Source organism: Saccostrea echinata, unplaced genomic scaffold, assembly GCF_033153115.1.
Source record: "Saccostrea echinata isolate AGI-Se365-2 ecotype Australia unplaced genomic scaffold, CSIRO_AGI_Sech_v1 ptg000054l, whole genome shotgun sequence".
NCBI classification, from domain to species: Eukaryota; Metazoa; Mollusca; class Bivalvia; order Ostreida; family Ostreidae; genus Saccostrea; species Saccostrea echinata.
In genome coordinates, this window is record NW_026889803.1 from 30217258 (window position 1) to 30231534 (window position 14277).

At 34.5% G+C, this 14277-nt stretch overlaps 1 protein-coding gene across 1 annotated transcript; it reads left to right on the forward strand.

Moving 5' to 3' along the window:
- Nucleotides 1-9370: 9370 nt before the first annotated feature.
- LOC133204782 (uncharacterized) lies at nt 9371-13233 on the forward strand. Its single transcript, XM_061340529.1, has 3 exons — nt 9371-11405; nt 11623-13041; nt 13142-13233. Exons 1-3 carry the CDS (start codon nt 9371-9373, stop codon nt 13231-13233), a joined length of 3546 nt encoding a protein of 1181 aa, XP_061196513.1.
- Nucleotides 13234-14277: the final 1044 nt, after the last annotated feature.

Consider the following 14277-nt stretch of genomic DNA (forward strand, 5'->3'; position numbering starts at 1 on the left):
CCTGAACATCAGACAGTCAAACTATTTGCATGAGTATAATAAGCAATAAGCCCTAAACACTTTGGAATGCATGACCCCTGGGTTTTGGGGGTAGAGGCCCCAGGATGGGGCTTAGTTGCATGATTGTATATAATTAATAAAGCATATTACATTGAAAATCTTCATAGTAAATTTCCTATTAAATATGCACTAAGAAATATTTGTGTAATAATTTGTTTATAAACAATGTATGAAATCCATACATCCGAGAGAAGACAACTTTTGATTTAAATAAATCCGGAAATATGGTTGCTTACGAGGCACATTTCGTGCTTTAGAATATCTACGGATGGAGGCTCACGCATGCGCAAAATCGGGCAATCCAGCGTCTTTCGACAACTGAGAGAAGTCTTGGGAGAAAGTCAAGTGTCATAATACGATTTTAATTTTTTGTAGGTCGAAGAGTTTGCATTACGAACGGTGGGTATGAGTGTTGCAGTTTTTTAAGTTTAAACAGCATGGAATATGACGTGCTTTTCGAATATATCGTATTCTTGGTAATCGTTAGATTCGTCTTTGAGGTGACATCACGTGAACGTGATGGAGGAATGTTGGTTCGAGTAATTTATATATATATGTACTAATAAATTCTTTACTGGGTATTAAATATGTTGTTTTTGTATATATGTCGAAAATGTGCTCTGAACTTGAAATGTGATTAAATATTTAGTTCGAATTATCTCTAAAGAAAATAATGGCGTTGATTGGTATTACGCACCATGTTAGCGTGCGTTCCGGGTTTCACCATTGGTAACTTCTGTTACAATTTTTTACTATTTGTAACAAATTGTTAACATTGGTAAAAAAAAGTTTTTACTATATATATATATATATATATATATATATATATAGTATTTACTATAGTTAGCTAATAATTTACTTTCACATATAAAGTAGCTCACCAATCTTGCACAACTTAGACACACAACCCTGTATAGTTAATTAGCTTGACCATGAACGAATTTTGTTGCAGATAAGAAAAAAATACTTATTAAAAGGGCACATGCCTTCTACAATGTACTAGGATAGATTGAAAAATTAAAAAATTCACTGGTCCCGGACCAGCGGGCCATCAATTATTTCAAGCCCTGGAGTCAAGATAACTCAAAGTTTTCAACTTTTTTCATTTTGCAGATGAATTGCACCTTTATCAGAGATGTGCATATTACTTGGATTCTGATATTTGAGAAAAATACCAGCTGTTGACTTGGTCATTTTTGCAAAATATTGCATATAGATTACATCATTGTTCAGATAACTTCTACAATTTTTAAGTACCCTAGTATGTATTTTGCAGATCAATTGTACATATATCAGAGATGTGCATGGTACTTGGATCTTGATTTTTGATCATTTATGGGAAAATACCATTTGTTGAACTTTGTCATTTCTATGCAAAATAGGGCACATTGATTTGCTGCGATGTCACCTCTTACAGTTTTCAGAATATATATTTTTTTTTTTAGGAGACAACTTTCACATTTACAAGAGTTATTTCCCTTTCAGGGGTTAATCTAAGCTCAACCGGTGAAGGGTGTTGTTTTCTCTCTATAACATTAACAGCTTTTTGGTGTTATGTTTTCTTTGTTGCCCCATGCCTTTAATTGTGAAAAGCTGTTAATATTTAAAATTTTTACAGGTAAGTTACAAAGGATATAGTGAGAAAAATGGATGATTCCCCAACCAGGGAAAATGACTTGCAAATGCCAAATTCTATTAATGTGAAATACCAGTACTGTTCACACACTGAAAACACAGTTTGCTGTCATATTGACAGCTTACCACTTGTTTCTCAGTTGCTTTCCATGTAGGTGGTAATTATGTAGTCGCATACCATTTTCTAAGCTTGATTTATGTCTGCTCATCCCACTTTAGTTTCTGCATTATCAAGGAAGAATGTTGTTTTGAATGTAGGCTTGAGTATCTCAAGCTGTGTAACAATAGAATATTATTGATACAACATACATGTATATCACAATACAGCTGTCAACAATTAAATGAATTGTTATCTTTACATAGTTTTACATCTCTTATCTCCACAGTAATAAGAAAAATATGAAATTGAAAAATTAACTTTTCCCAAAATTTATTACATGTGAATTCATAGTCTCAAGATTCATTTCTTCTCGATCTAAGTTTATGTTGTTTTTCGTCATTTTGGAACATGACAATTTGTGAGGTTGTACGCAGATTTTTCAAGTAAGAATAAAAGGAGATGGGTGAACAAAGCGTGCAAATTGCCTACAGGTTCAGGCCCATAGGAAGCAATTCCAGTTTGGGGGAGCACAACCATACGTTCTCAGTTGAGGGGGCACTATCAACTACCAAAAATTCCTTGACAAGCAAAAAAAAAAAAAAAAAGGTCATCAGACGTTTTTATTGAGGGGGCACAAGTATATAGTAGCTATGTTTTCTATAGTAATCTATATATCGGCAAAATTATTGAGGGGGGGGGCACCCCCCCCCCCCCCGGTTCCTACGGCCATGAGGTTTGAATTTATAAAAGTCATAATCAGTTTGTGAATTTAGAGCTAAGTTCTTATCATTAGGCTAAACAAAAAAATATGTGTGGTTTCGGTTACACCTCCAAAAAAATTAAGGTGGGTAGGTAGGGATTTTTTTTTTTTTTTATACAAAATGATTTTCTTAAATTTTTCTAAATAATACCTATCACTGCTTTGTATGATAATATACTAGTCAACAGTGGTAGGTGCAACCTAGTTATGAATATCAAACAAATATTTTTTAATCAAAAATAATAAAAACACAAACACAATCTTTTTTTTTTCTTTTTAGCTCTACTGGTTAGAGACCAGAAGAGCTTATGCAATAGTAAGGTGTCCGTCTGTCTGTCTGTCCGTCTGTAAACAATTTTTCAAAATGCTACTCCTCCTACAGTTTTGATCTGATTCAATATAACTTAATACACAAGTATACTATAATAAGATACATAATCCTGCTTATCGGATTCTGATTTCAATGAACGGTGTTGGCATGGTTACTAGAAATACAGATTTCTGGGAAATACTTTCAAAACGCTACTTCTCCTACAGTTTTGGTCTGATATCAATATAACTTTGCACACAAGTAGACTATACTTAGCTACATAATTCTCTTCATCGGTTTTTGATTTCAATGAACGATGTTGCCATGGTTACTAAAAATAGAAATTTCTGTGAAATAATTTCAAAATGCCACTCCTCCTACAGTTTTGATCTGATTTTAATATAACTTTGCACACTAGTAGACTATTAATAATAAGATACATAATTCTATGTATTGGTTTTTGATTTCAATGAACAGTGTTGTCATGGTTACTAAAAATACAGATTTCTTGGAAATACATTCAAAATGATACTCCTCCTACATCTTTGGTCTGATTTCAGTATAACTTAAGTATAAAGTAGACTACATTTAGATACATAATTCTCTATACATGTACTAGTTTTGGATTTCGATGAACAGTATTGCCATGGTTAGTAAAAATAGAAATTTCTTTGAAATACTTTCAAAATGCTACTCCTCCTACACTTTTTGTCTGATTTCAGTATAACTTGGCATGCAAGTAGACTACACTGAGAAACATAATTGTCATTATTGTTTTTTGATTTTGTTGATTGATGTCACCATGGTTACTTAAATCCAAAGAGCTAGGTTCACTTTATGCATAAAATGGCCCTGTAGATGTACCAATTTATTGACTAACACCTTATGTTCCATTTTAAACATCAAGATAAAGTAGAGACTTAGTGCTTTCATTTCCTATTAAAATTTTTCTCCTTAAAGTCCAGGTCTTGGAAAACAAGCTTTGTGGAATTGCAATGTTCTTGAATTTTAAGGAAAACAAGTATATTTAAGTACTTTCAGAGAAGAAAAATAATATGAGTGCACCCTCTGATCTAAAAAATAAAACATGTTTTGTAATCCTGGGAAACGGTTCTATCAGTAAATAATTGCATATTTTAGATCAGAGACTGCGCTCTACATTAAATATCGAAAAATAGCTTTAAAAATTTGCTGTTTTTGTAGAATTGTTAAGGATATGAGGAAAATGATGCATTTCATGACATCATAATGCATTGACTAGCCAGAAAATTATGTCATTTTTGGTAGATTTGCAATCGCTAAAAGTCTAAATGAAATTTAATGCATTGTCGAATAAAACTAAGCAGTTTTAGTTTTTCAGAAATTCACAGGGCCAAGAAAGGCTCTAAGTGAACCTTGTTCTTTCTGTAAAATTGTTTTAAAAGGCTACTCCTCCTACAGTTTTAGTGTGATTGCAATAAATCTTGCCACAAAAAGAGACTTAACCAAGGATCATTATTCTATTTATTGCTGTTGCAAAGTTTCAACTCCAAGTGCTACTTTTATCTTCCTTTATAAGTACAACCAGTAGAGCTACAGTCTCATCAGAAACTTCTGCTTTTAAAATGTTTTAAACTAAATGTGTCAGTATGTCTATGCATCTACATTAGAAAAGAATCAGAGTTAGAGGACAGAGTTGCTGTGGATGAAATTAAAACAATATTAATTCATTGAAATGAACCCAAGTTGCTCCCCTGAAAATGTTTTTGTAAGCTAAAAGGACAAAAAGGCATGCTTGAATATTGATGAACAAAATAACATTGAAGTAGAAATCCCTCACTTCTTTATGTTTACCGGTACATGTATATATAGAGTACAAGGTTATAGTCCTAAAATATAAGTGATATTTGGATGAGGCTAAGAAAACGTGATAGAGGGTGAGGCTTGTTGAACCCTCTGAATTTTCCACTCAAGTGTTTTGTTTATCCTGCAACATGGATAAGATGCAATAAGTATGAAGTTATGTGCCCATGTCCTCTTGCCCTTGATTGGCTATTCATCTAATAAATATCTCAGTCTTGTATTAGGGTAATTAGGATTGATATTGTAGGTAAATGTCATGTGTCTATAAAATAAGCCCCCCCCCCCCCAAAAAAAAAATATGGTCTTGTTTCCTGCTACCAGCCTGAAAAAAATAGGGAAGGTAGGTAGGAAAATTATTATATATATATATTTTTTTTTTTCGACGGCATTTTAAGCTCAACTAAACGAAGTTGGGTGAGCTTATGCAATACCCTCGGCGTTGGCATCCCAGGTTAAAGTTTTTGGTGCAGTTTTCTTTTCAATTACTTCTGTGCCCTATATTAATCAGAGATGCATGGAGGATGCTTCTAGTATGTTTCACTGTACCAGTCAAGGTTTCAGATGCTTCAATTTCAGCTGAAGAATGTTTTAGGAACAGGTAAAACTTCTTAGAGCAGGTTAAAGTTTTTGGAGCAGGTCTCATTTCCAAGTAACTATAAGCCCTATATTGATCAAACTTGTATGGATGATACATCTAAGGATGCACACTACAGGACTTGCTTCAGATGCTGGATTTGACCTACATTTTTCGGATGAGAACCAGGTTAAAGTTTTTTGAGCAGGTCTCATTTCAAAGTAACTTTAAGCCCTATGTTGACCTAACTTGCATGGATGATACATCTAAAGATGCACACTACCAGGCTTGCTTTGGATGCTGTATCTAGCTGACCGACATTTTCCAGAGAAGTGACCAGGTTAAAGTAAACTATAAGGGCTATCTGAACCAAACTTACATGGATGATGCATCACAGGATGAACACTCTCAAACTTGCTTCAGATGCTGGATATGACTTACATTTTCTGGATGAGTGACTAGTTTTAAGTTTTTAAGTAAGTCCATTCCCAAGTAACTGCAAGCCGTATCAGACCAAAATTGCATAAATGTTGCATCTAGGGATGCACACTACTAGATCATTAGTTTGGAACTTTGCCTTATTTAAAGACAACATTTGTTTAGGTGAGCTCTGTAATCTCTGATTACCTATGTTTTGGATATGAACTAATACAAGATCAAATTAAATATGTCACAGGTCAATTTTGTCTTTAAAAGTTAAATTTCATGTCTTTTGAAACAAAGCTGAAGTGGTATTTTGTGAAAGTCCACATTTAAAACATAAAATTTCATGAAATGCTAGTTTTATGTTAACATGGAAACCGATTACAATGACAGAATGATGAAATTCTAGAAATTCCCAATTTTCTTTCTTCCAAAACTGAAAAAACTTTATGGTAGGGTGCAAAAAACAGTGATGATTCTGTTCCAATATTTAGTGGAATTTCGCTAATTTCAATCCAAGAATCTGGTATTTATGAGTGTTTTCCGATATTTTGGTACTTTCTATTTTTGCAGCTATCTGTTTCTGTTTTTGTCCAGGTAAGAAAATTCAAGTTGTTTTGACCGTGTTTTGATCTAGTTTGCATCATTTAGATGTTTGCTTATATCTTCAAGTAAGGTAAACACAGACGTAGGTACGAATCAGAAATTGCTAACAATAGTGAGGTGGTTCTTTCAGCCAGGTTAGTATGTAAAAGTTGATTGAACAGTCACTTTTAAATTTTTGTCACTCATTTTAACCTATTTTGGGCTTGCTAATTGAAGCCCATATTTCATCAGCCCCTCGATCCCCAACCTATTTCAGCCAAGTCGCAGAATCATCATTGAAAAAAACAAGAGTCGTTCGGGTAGTAGGAAACAAGACTTCTTTTTTTTGGCCTAAGGAGTCTAAATTGAAAAGTCGGACAATACTTCCTTATTTATTTCAATTATAATAATATTTTTTTTAATATTAGAACTTCACCTCTCAACTAAAGTCCTATCCTAGGCCCAGAATTATATATGTTATTTTAGAGATATAATTGAAAAAGTAACTATTCCTTAAGGAATACTGATTAATTTTTTTTGTATATTTCGCAGAAACTTGATCATGCCACGTAAAAAGAACTGGAGGAAGGCATTGGTGAAGGTGGGGAACCAGAGTCGTGGCAGCAGTGACGGTAGACTCGTGGATACTGGCCACGTAAAAAATAGTACAAAGGACCCAACAATTGACATAACAGATGACGGACCTTTGAGACTCGTGGACACTAGCCACGTAAAAAATAGTACAAAGGACCGGGGGGATACTGCCTCCTTAAAAAGAGTACTAGATTTGCCTTCGGGTGCCAGTTACATTACAAATTTGCCTTCGGGCACCAATAACATTGCAAATTTGCCTTCGGGCACCAGTAACATTGCAAGTTTGCCTTCGGGCGCCATGAACAATGCTAATATGCCTTTGGGTACTATGAACTCTGCAAATTTGTCTTCTGAGTCTCTAAACTGTACTTGTTTACCTTCAACACTTGTAAATTCAAACAGTTTGCTACCTAATTCTATGATGTCTGACAGTGTGGTTTTTTATTCCAAGAATACTGATAATTTTTCTTTAGATTCAAAAAACACAAATGAAAGTTCCTCTTCCTCTGAACAGACTTCATGTTTATCTTTCATTGATAAAAATTTGCATGTGACAAAATTATTTGGAACAATTAATCAAGCTAGTAATTTATTTCCGCATTTTTCTAGAGGAGTTCAGTGCACATGCAATGCTTTGATGTCCATCATTTTGCAAAATGCGTCTACTTCAGCAGAACTTGATGAGGTACTCTTTGCTGGGGATGATTTATTTAGAGTCAGAATTGCAGAATTACAGTCAACTGATCAATTTGTATCAAAAATGCTACAATTTCAAGAACTTCCCAAGTCTGTTTTTGTGCATGATAACCAGTATGAAATATGCTATTTTGAAGAGATCTATGGAACAGTGACTCATATTGATTGGGACCACTCGTGCCAAAGTAATAATTTGAAGAAAGGTATCGAGCTACTCTTTAGAAGATACAATCAAGGATTAATTATAGTTGGAGGAATTTGCTCTGCAATATATGTGGATGACAAGAACTGTCCTGTATTTTTTGATTCACATTCCCATGGAGAGGACGGTCTTTCATCTGCAGATGGAAAGGCTATTAAAATCACTTTTAGTGATATTGATCAACTTGTGGACTACATGTTTTCATTTTATCAAAGTTGTAATATTTCAATGATAAGCCAGTTTGAGATTCAACCAGTGGCTGTAACACAAAAAACAAGTGTGTCCAATTCAGGAAGTGAAAGACTTTCTTTAATTGATAAGTACTTTGAGTTCCAAGAGAACATGTCAAGAAAATATATCATTTCTGAATCATTACAAGGAAATCGAAATGAATATATGAGAAATTATATGCGAAAAAGAAGAGAAAACTCACAGATAAAACAGAAGGACGGGGAAAGTAACCTTAGAAGTATGACCAAAGCAAGGCAGAGTAAAGAATTTAAAAAGAAAGAACTTGCCTCAAAAAAAAAGTATCAGAGAAAATCCGGAGACAAAGCAGAAGGACAGGGATAGTACATTAAAAAGTATGACCAAAGCAAGACAAAGTAAAGAATTTAAAGAGAAAGAACTTGCCTTAAAAAAAGTATCCGAGAAAATCCAGAGACAAAGCTCAAGAACAGAGAAAGTACATTAAAATGTATGACCAAAGCAAGACAAAGTAAAGAATTTAAAGAGAAAGAACTTGCTTCGAAACAAAAAGCCAGAAGAAATCCAGAGACAAAGCAGAAAGACAAACAAAACACTTTGAAAAGTAAAACTAAAGCAAGACAAAATAAAGAATTTAAAGAAATGGAAGTTGCTTTAAAAAAAAAAGCCAGAGAAAATCCAGAGACAAAGCAGAAGGATAGAGAAAGTACTTTAAAAAGTAAAAATAAAGCAAGACTAAATACAGAATTTTGTTTAAAAGAAAGAGAAGCAAAGAAAAGGAAAAGAGACAGTGCAGAGCAGCTGGAGAAGGAACGGCTATGTAAACAGAAAAGTAGAAAAAATTACAGAGAAAAAGAAAGAGAGAATGAAAGAGTATATAAAGCTAAAAGGAGGCTTCATACAGAATTCAAAGACAATGAAAACAAATTGTTGAAGAAAAAGTGTCATGGTAATTCTTTAGAAGATTGCATAGAGAAATTCCATGAACAAGTGAAAATTGGTCCAATTTATGTGTGCACATGTTGTCATCAGACTTGGTTTTTGAAAAGTGTTGTGAAGCTAGATTTAACTTGTCTTAGTGCTAGTAGTAAAAGTATCTGTACTGGATTTAGATCTGTGAATGGCATAGAATGGCTATGTTTAACCTGCTGTTCAGCTCTGAAAGATGAGAAAATTCCAAAACTTTCAGTTAGAAATGGAATGAAATGGCCTGAAAAACCAGACGCATTGAATTTACACCCATTGGAAGAGAGATTAATATCTCAGCGAATACCATTTATGCAAATAAGAGAATTACCAAGAGGAGGTCGATGTCAGTCAAAGGAAATGTTGTAAATGTACCAGTTGATATTCAGCCAACTGTAAATGCCCTTCCACGACAAATGGATGAGCATGTGACTATAGCTGTAAAACTGAAGAAGAGATTATCTCACAAGTCTGCATGCTTCACAGAAAATGTTCGTCCAAATGTTGTGATAAATGCTTTACAATGGCTTATGAAAAATTCTGAATTGTATAAGAATTCAGGTATAGTGATAGACCATTCTTGGAAAGATAAAATTGAAAAAAGTACTGAGGAAACGGTACAAGAACTGATAGGATCTTCAAATGATAGTGATGATCGTGAGACTGAAGGAAATGATGATGGTTTTTGTGAAGTTTCTTCAGATGATTGTATTCAAGGCAATTCTGATACACTTGTTGATGAAGCAGACATTGATACAAATAAACTTTATGTGTTTGCTCCTGGGGAAAACCAAAAACCAATAAGTTTATTTACAGATAAAGATGCAGAATATCTCTGTTTTCCGACAATATTTTGTGGTCATCGTAGGACTGAAAGTGAGGAAAGAGTAGTTCCAGTACACTACAGTGATATTGCAAAATGGGAGTTGCGCAGTGTTGATAGACGAGCAGCACAATCTGTACCTAACATCTTTTTTAAATTGAAGAAGATTCAAATTAAGCAAGTTAGTGACAAAGTTAACTTGGCACTGAGAAGATGTAAATCTGAGGGTAAGAAAATCACTGCAGAACAAGTTTTAAATCCAGTTTCTGCAGAAAAAATTGTAAGATTAAATGAAGGGTATTATATATTCAGAACACTTAGAAATTCTCCTGCATATCTTTCATCTAAAAAGAAAGATGTCTTTGCCATGATAAGGCAGTTGGGTCTTCCAACCTGGTTTATATCTCTCTCATCAGCTGATACCAGATGGCAAGACCTGCTTAAAACATTGGCAATGCTAGATGGAAAATCCATGTCACAAGAAGAATTAGAGGCTATGAGCTGGAATGAAAAATCAAAACTAGTGAAACAAGATCCAGTGACATGTGCAAGATTCTTTGACAACAGAGTTCAACTCTTTATCAATACTGTTCTTAAGAGTCCTCACAATCCTCTTGGTGTTGTCACTGATGTGTTTCGAAGAGTAGAATTCCAGAACAGAGGTTCACCACATATTCATATGCTGGTATGGACAAGTGATGCTCCAAAGCATAAGGAAAATAGCAATGAGGAAATTGAAGCTTATGTAGATAAGTATGTCACATGTGGTTTGCAGGAAAATAATCCTCAAATGAAGCAGCTTGTAGAGCTTCAAGTACATAAACACTCAAAGACTTGCAAGAAAGGTGGTAAATCTGTGTGCCGATTTGGATTTCCATTGCCACCTTTGCCCAAAACGATGCTTCTTGAACCCTTGGATGTTGATGTTGAGCATTATAAAAAGATGTATTCTGATATTCAGAAGAAAATGAATGATTACAAAGATGGTTGCAGTCTAGACTATGAGTTCTTCTTACAGACTGTTGTAGGAATGTGTCAGGATGAGTATATAAAATGTATTCGAGCATCCCTGAAAGGTCCCAAAGTGTTTCTCAAGAGAAGTCCATCTGAAATGAGAGTGAATTACTACAATCCATCAGTGCTAAAGGCTTGGAATGCTAACTTAGATATTCAGTTTGTACTTGATCCTTATGCCTGTGCCACATACATTGTTGCTTACATCAGCAAATCTCAAAGAGGAATAAGTGCAATGCCTGATAAGGCATCTCAAGAAGCTGCAGAGGGAAATATGGATCTGAAGCGTCAAGTTCGACATATTGGAAACAAGTTCTTAAATTTTGTTGAGGTCAGTGCACAAGAGGCAAGCTATTTGATCCTTCAGATGCCTCTTACACAAGCAAGTAGAGAGGTCGTTTTTATAAATACCTCACCACCTGAAGACAGAGTTTTTTTACTCAAACATCAAGATGAACTGAATGAGTTACCAAAAGACTCGACTGACATTAAGGCAGATGGTATGATACAGAGATACGCAAGAAGACCAAAACAACTAGAAAATTGGTGTCTAGCTGATGTTGTTTCCAAAAGAAATGTTTCCAAAAGAAATGGAAAAAGATGTGCAAGAGGAAGTGAGTGATGATGACCCAGATAAAGATTCTCAAGGGAACATCTTTACGGATCAGAATGTTTTAGTTCATTTGAAAAATGGGATTAAGATCAGAAGACGAAAAAACAAACGGGTTATTAGATACGTAGGGTACAGCCAAAAAACAAATTCTGAACAGTATTACAGAGAAAGAATTTTTCTCTTTTTGCCTTGGAGAAATGAGAATACTGATCTTTTAGGTAGTTGTCAAACTTATGAACAGCATTACAGGCAAAAAGCAAGTGTAATAAATCTGAAGCAAAAGCAATATGAACATTTTGTGGATGAATTGGAACAAGCCCAACTTCAAGCTGAAGAAGATCTTGATAATATGGAGACAGTAGCACCAAATACAGAACATGCTGAGGCAGAAGATGCAGAGATAGGTTCTGAACCATCGGAGGAATTTGTTCATTATGATCCTGACACAGTTCAACATAGAGATTTTGACATTGGTCCGGAACTGGGCTTGTCCTTAAAAGTAACTGAAACAGAAATGAGTGCTGTCCGCATTCCAGATCAGCAGTATTATAAACTTTTGCAGACAATGAATACAAAGCAGAGAGAATTTTACAATCATGTAATAAACTGGATTCAAATTAGAGATGAACCATTATATGCTTTTCTTACTGGTGGAGCAGGTGCAGGAAAATCTGTGGTTATTGATGCCATTTTTCAAACGTTACACAGAATACTGTACTCAAAAGAAGGAGAAAATCCAGATGATATTAGAATATTACTTTGTGCTCACACTGGCAAAGCTGCATACAACATCAAGGGGACTACTATAGCATCAGCATTTCACAGGAAAATGTATCAAACACAGCAGCACATGAGTGCAGATGAATTGAACTCATTTAGGACAAAGTACCGGAATTTGTCAGTTGTGATAATAGATGAAATTTCAATGGTTGGAAATAATATGCTGACATTTATAAATGATAGACTTCAACAACTTACTGGTAAAAGACAAGATTTTGGTGGTATTAGCATCATAGCTGTTGGTGATTTGTATCAGTTGCCACCTGTTGGAGACAAGTGGATTTTTAAAGACCTTTCTAATCCTTTTCAGAGTTTAGCAAAAAATTTGTGGCATGAACATTTTCACATGCATGAATTAACTGAAATTATGAGACAAAAGGATGACCTCAGATTTGCTGAAATGTTGAATAGACTTCGTGAAAACAAGATGACAGATGAAGACAAAGAACTTATTTCTCAACGCATCATCAGGCAAGACTCTGAAATCTATCCTAAACAGGCACCTCATCTGTTTATTGAGAACAAGTTTGTTGATTGTTTTAATAACAATTTAATAGAAAACCTTTCAACAATTAAGGTAAATGTAAGAGCAGACACAGATGTATTATCACAGACAAAACTCTCTGCATCAGTGAAATCCAAACTAGTTCAAAATTTGCCTGAAAACCCGGCATCTACTGGACAATTAAGAACTAATCTGGTTATTGCTGTGGATATGCTATATGATATATCAGTGAATCTTGATGTTACAGATGGATTGACAAATGGAGCTTCATGTGTTGTGAAGTACATTGATTATAAACAATCACAATTAAGGCCTGCCATCGTATGGGTTCTGTTTCTGGACTCAAATATAGGTATTTTAAGAAGACATCAATACACTCATTTGTTCAGTTCAAATGTTAATAATGCATGGACTCCCATATTTGAAGCTAAAAGAGCATTTGTTTTTAACAGGAAGACCTATGAGAGAGTTCAGTTTCCACTCCAACCATCAGCTGGAAAGACAATCCATAAAGCACAAGGAGCAACTCTTTCAAGTGCAGTAATCAGCTTAGCACAGACAAAGCAGCGCAAAATTCCACATATACATTATGTTGCACTCTCAAGAGTAAGGTCACTTGATGGTCTATACATTCTAGATTTCAATGAAAAAAGTCTTTCTAAAGATGAAAATGTTGATAAAGAGATGGAAAGATTGCGAGAAAATAGATTGCAGCTCTCATACACACCACTTTACTCGGTATGTAAAGATGTCAAATTTCTGTTCAACAATGCAAGATCTCTACACAAATACTTCTTTGATATAAAATCCGAACCAAGTGTTCTAGCTGCAGATGTTATTGGTATAGCTGAATCTTGGCTTTGTGAATTAGATTCTGATGATGACTTTACTTTACAAGGTTTTACAATGTTCAGAAATGATGCAAGTTGTTCCCAGACCAGATCACATCATGGCATTGTCATATATCTGAGGAATCAATTACAGTGTTTGACATACAACTCTTTTACTTCCGAATCCGTTGAATTTTCCATAATTTCCATTATGGCGTCCAATACTCCAATACAGTGTGTAGTTTTATATAAACAGCCTTCTTGTACTCTTCAACTTTTTTACAATACCTTGAACAACAGGTTGCTTCCATTTGTTGACAAAGATGAAAAAATTGTGATAATGGGAGATTGTAATTTGGATTTGAATACTGGTCAATATGGACATTTCCTATACTTTATGAAAGAAAACTTTGGTTGTGAGCAAGTGATAAACAAGGTAACCACAAAAAACAATACTCAGTTAGATCTAATATTTACCAACTTTACTGATATACAAACAGATGTTCTTCAGGCATATTGGTCTGACCATAATATGATATATTGTGCTGCAAATATGATGTAAGCTAGCTAATGATAGCATTTTAATTTTATTGTCCAGTATTAAAAACCCTCTAGAGCACAACACAGGCAGTATGTAAATATTTAGTTTCCAATGGAAGCTAAATATTTACAAACTGCCAAGAGTGGTTAGGCAGAAACAAGGGTTGCCACTCATCATCTACCTTATTTGTCCCAATAACTCCCCTGTATGTTTATAA

Excerpts from the sequence above, each read along its gene's own strand:
- LOC133204782 (XM_061340529.1), top strand. The coding sequence starts at position 9,371 with ATGGATGAGCATGTGACTATAGCTGTAAAACTGAAGAAGAGATTATCT. Across the intron at positions 11,406-11,622 it reads AAAAAGATGTGCAAGAGGAA|GTAGTTGTCAAACTTATGAA; the intron begins GTGAGTGATGAT and ends CTGATCTTTTAG. Across the intron at positions 13,042-13,141 it reads GTTTCTGGACTCAAATATAG|GAAGACCTATGAGAGAGTTC; the intron begins GTATTTTAAGAA and ends TGTTTTTAACAG.